General features: G+C 56.9%; 1 protein-coding gene across 1 annotated transcript; it reads right to left on the reverse strand.

Annotated features, from left to right (window-relative positions):
* Positions 1–950: 950 nt before the first annotated feature.
* LOC132917584 (uncharacterized) lies at positions 951–2,903 on the reverse strand. The gene has a single exon (XM_060978383.1). The coding sequence runs from the start codon at positions 2,672–2,674 to the stop codon at positions 1,091–1,093; it is 1,584 nt and encodes a 527-aa protein (XP_060834366.1). The 5' UTR covers positions 2,675–2,903; the 3' UTR covers positions 951–1,090.
* Between the last annotated feature and the right edge of the window lie 985 nt (positions 2,904–3,888).

The raw sequence follows: 3,888 nt of genomic DNA on the forward strand, positions 1-3,888 counted from the left end.
GCTCTCTTGCTGCGCTGGATGGCGATCTTCAGCTGTTTCTTGGCTTCTCGGTACGCGTCGTTGGTCGCGACGAGCTCTGCTTCCGCCCGTTCTTCGTCGAACTCCTGGTTTTGGCGACGTCGGAGTCTTGACACCCGAGCGGTCATCCTCGTCTTCCGGCGTTTGGTCTTGGTGCAGTCGGCGCGGAGAGCCTCGATGTCCGCGTTCCACCAGTGAACGGGAGGCTTCCTCGGGTCCGGCGTCCGACGAGCGGGAAAGGCGAAGTCGCAGGCGGCAGAGACCCTCGACCGAAGTATGGAGGCCCCCCGTTCTGCGTCCTGCCAGTCCTGGTGGCCGTCTCGTTCGAGCCACTCGGCCAGGATCAGTCCGGCGAAGAAGGTGTCGTTGGCGACGCCGCTCGCAGTGTTCCAGGCGCGTGGGGCGACGGTGGTCGCGTGATTGGCTCTGTCCTGGCCGCGTCCTGGAGTCAGGGAGAACCTGATGTAGTGGTGGTCGCTGTTGTTGAACACCGACTCCAGCACTCTCCAGTCTGTGATGCGACCCGCCAAGGAGTCGCAAGACAGGGTGACGTCGACGACGGATCCGGCGCCTCTCGAGAAGGTCGGAGTCGAGCCAGAGTTCGCGACGACCAGTCCGAGGGACTCGATCAGCAACTCCAGTTCTTCTCCTCTTCTGTTGTCGACCCAGTCGCCCCACGCGGCGGATCTCGCGTTGAGATCCCCGGAGACGAGGACGGGGAAATCCCGCTGCACGGTCCTGATGCTGTCTTCGAGACGGCGGAGCAGGTCCTGGAAATCCTCGATGGGCTTGTTGGGCGACGCGTAGCAGCTGTACACCTGCACGCCGTTGAGCCGAGCCGAAACGAACTCGGGGTCGCTGATGACGTTAGCCACCGTTACTCCCGCATTCGCCACGTAGATGGCTGCTCTCCGTTGTCCGTCGCTCGCGTGCCAGGCACTGGAGTTCGGGTCCGCCTTGTAGGGGTCGCTGATCAGTGCGACGTCGACTCTCTCCTCAACCATGTACTGCGCGACGAGATCTTGTGCCACGCGACAGTGGTTGAGGTTGCACTGCACGAAGTTGAGTGCCATCACACCGCTCCGTTCACTTCTGCAGGCGTCTCGCTTCTAGAGGTCTGCGGTTGCTGCTTCTGCTGAGGCTGCTTTTGTTGGGTGCAGTCCTTCACCAGGTGGTCATCCTTCCTGCACCTGTGACAGCGACGGGGCTTGGCCTCGCCTCGGCACTCGGCCGCGAGATGACCTTTGCCTTGACACCGGAAGCAGGTCGGTTGGTTGTTAGTCAACAGCTTGACCCTGCACCTGGTCCACCCCACGGAGACCGCATTCTTCTCCGCCAACGTGATTGCGTCCTTGAGCGGCAAGTGGAGGCTCGCGACGAACTCCCCTCTTCCTCCGGAGTTCTTGCGGATGATCAGGTTCTCGGAGGTGACTCCGGTGACTCCCGCCTGCGTGACGCCGGCAACGACGTCCTCTGCCTCTGCCCATTCTGGAACTCCCAGCAGAAGGACGGGTGTGCGGGTCTCGGGTAACCTCACCCTTGCCGCGTCTCCCACCACCTCCCGGATCTTCCCGGCTAGGAGCGTGGCTTTTTCATTCCCCTCAACCTCGAGGAGAATTCCACCCGCCCTGGTCTTCCTCGTCGTCAGCACCTTGACGCCGAGAGACTGAAGGTTGATCGAACCTGACACCTTCTTCATCACAGAGGCTAGAGAGCCTCCTTCAGCCGGGCGGTCGATGGTGACCGCCATGGATCGCGGAGTGCGCTTCCGCAGGAGAGCCACTTGGTCGGCGGTCGAGCGCGGTTGTCGGGCCGGCTTCGGTGGCCTCGTCTTCCTCACCACCTCGCTCCAGGTCTGCTGTTTCTGGGGCTGCCGCTGCTGGGGCTGCTGCTGTTGTGGCTGCTGCTTCTGGGGCTGCTGCTTCTGCATTTCTTGCTGCAATTGTTGCGGGCTCTCTTGCTGCTGAGACTGCTGTAACCGCTGCCACTTTTTGCCCTTCCGCCGTTGTTGCTGTTGCTGTTGCTGTTGCTTCTGCTGCTGTTGCTGTTGCTTTCGCTGCTTCTCCGGAACCGCTTGCGGGGAAGCAGTATTCGTGGCCGCATCCTTGCACTCTCGCCTGGCGGCTTCTCTAGAACTCGTCTTCTTGCTCTGAATAGTCTCTGACTGTACATTGTCAATGGGAATGTCCTCTGTCTGGGTACTACTATCATTGACCTTTTTCCCAGTTGATGTTGAACTCTTGATCTTCAGGTATTGGTTAAGAACTAATCCAGTGTTTGCAAGTGTATCCTTAAGTTCTTTATGGACATTTCGTGTTCTTTTTGCAAAATCATTCATGGAGTTCACATATCCTTTTATCATAGTTAACAGTTCCGATTCGTTGAGGACCGCTATGTCAATCGTCCTCCTGTGTTCACGTTCCGATTCAGTTCCAGTCCGTTCCGTTGAATCCATTTTTTTTCCAGTTTCCAAGGCAGTTGTGTCACATCTCATGGCACTCACGTGAGTACCCACCAGCGCCTGTGAAGGAACGCCGGCGGTCTTGGAATTGTCTCTCGACCCCACTGAGCTCCCTTGCTCACCCAATGAAGTAGTCTCCTGGAGGATATCCGAACCTCCTGGAGAAGTAGCAATATTTGTTGTCGTCGAACTCATATTGGCTTTACAGTGTGCTCTGCCATTTTCACCCTGCTGGCAGGGGGTTTGCAGTTTTCCTTCTCCGCCCTTTTGCTGGTGTGAGCAGGTGGTTACGATCCCTGCCACCCTCAACCGGTTAGGGTCAAGAGCGGCGCTGAAGGCTCCAGCACCAACTAATTAAAGTCAGTACCGGGATTTTTGGTACCTCTTGGCACCGACCGGAGTCGGTGAGCCCCCCCACCACGTCAAGGTGGGTACCGTTGGGGGGGAACCTAACCTAACCTAACCTAACCTAACCTAACCTAACCTAACCTAACGGTGACCAGCCGTGCTCGGGGTGTCCTACTAATGCCCCGGGGCACGCCTGCCGCTGGGGGGCAGTTTCGGATGGTACTACTGAGGCGCTGAGTTTACTAACCGTTAAGTCCCCGTCTAACGTTCCCGGTCGTCTAGCATCGAGCCTTCGGCCTGTTGTCCGGGGTTGGAGGGCGATGTTGGCCCTCTCTGGTCGGTGTTGTTGACCCGCCGGTGTTGGTTTTATACAGTTTCCCTTCTGTGCCTCCCCCGTTGGCCGGAACCGGAGTTCCGTTTCCAGTCGGCACCACGAGGAGGTGGGGGTAGGGCACTGCCGACCAAACCTAACCTAACCTAACCTAACCTAACCTAACCTAACCTAACCTAACCTAACCTAACCTAACCTTTTTTTTTTTTTTTTTCTGTTTGAACCGACGACGCCGCGGGAACTGCTTGCGCATTACTTCCGCGGCGCCGCCATCGTTTATTAATAAATTAAATTTTAAGTACATTTATTAATTTTACATCAGTGTTGTTTGACCCTTAAAGGGTGAACATTTAAATTATTAAGGTTTACATGTTATGAAAAGAAAAAGACATTGATGGCTTATGGCCCGCTGTTAGCTTTTGTTGTCTTCTCGACCCGGCTCTTGCTGCCCGCCGGTCTTGAAGACACGTTCATTATTTCTCGGCCCGGCTTGTTAGCCCGCCGGCCTCGATTTTCGTCTTCGCGTCTTCTCCTTCTGTTGTTGTGGAGTGCGCGTCTCGCCGTTGGTGGTTTCCTAGTTTTCCTTCTGTTGCTCCGTCCTGTAGCTTGCTGCTCGATGCTTAGAGTTCCGGTCTGCAGAGACTTGAGGCGTTCTGACCCAGCGCCCTTTCATACCAATCGCGATCACCCGGACGGTGACCAGCCGTGCTCGGGGTGTCCTACTAATGCC

Source organism: Rhopalosiphum padi, chromosome 1, assembly GCF_020882245.1.
Source record: "Rhopalosiphum padi isolate XX-2018 chromosome 1, ASM2088224v1, whole genome shotgun sequence".
NCBI lineage: Eukaryota > Metazoa > Arthropoda > Insecta > Hemiptera > Aphididae > Rhopalosiphum > Rhopalosiphum padi.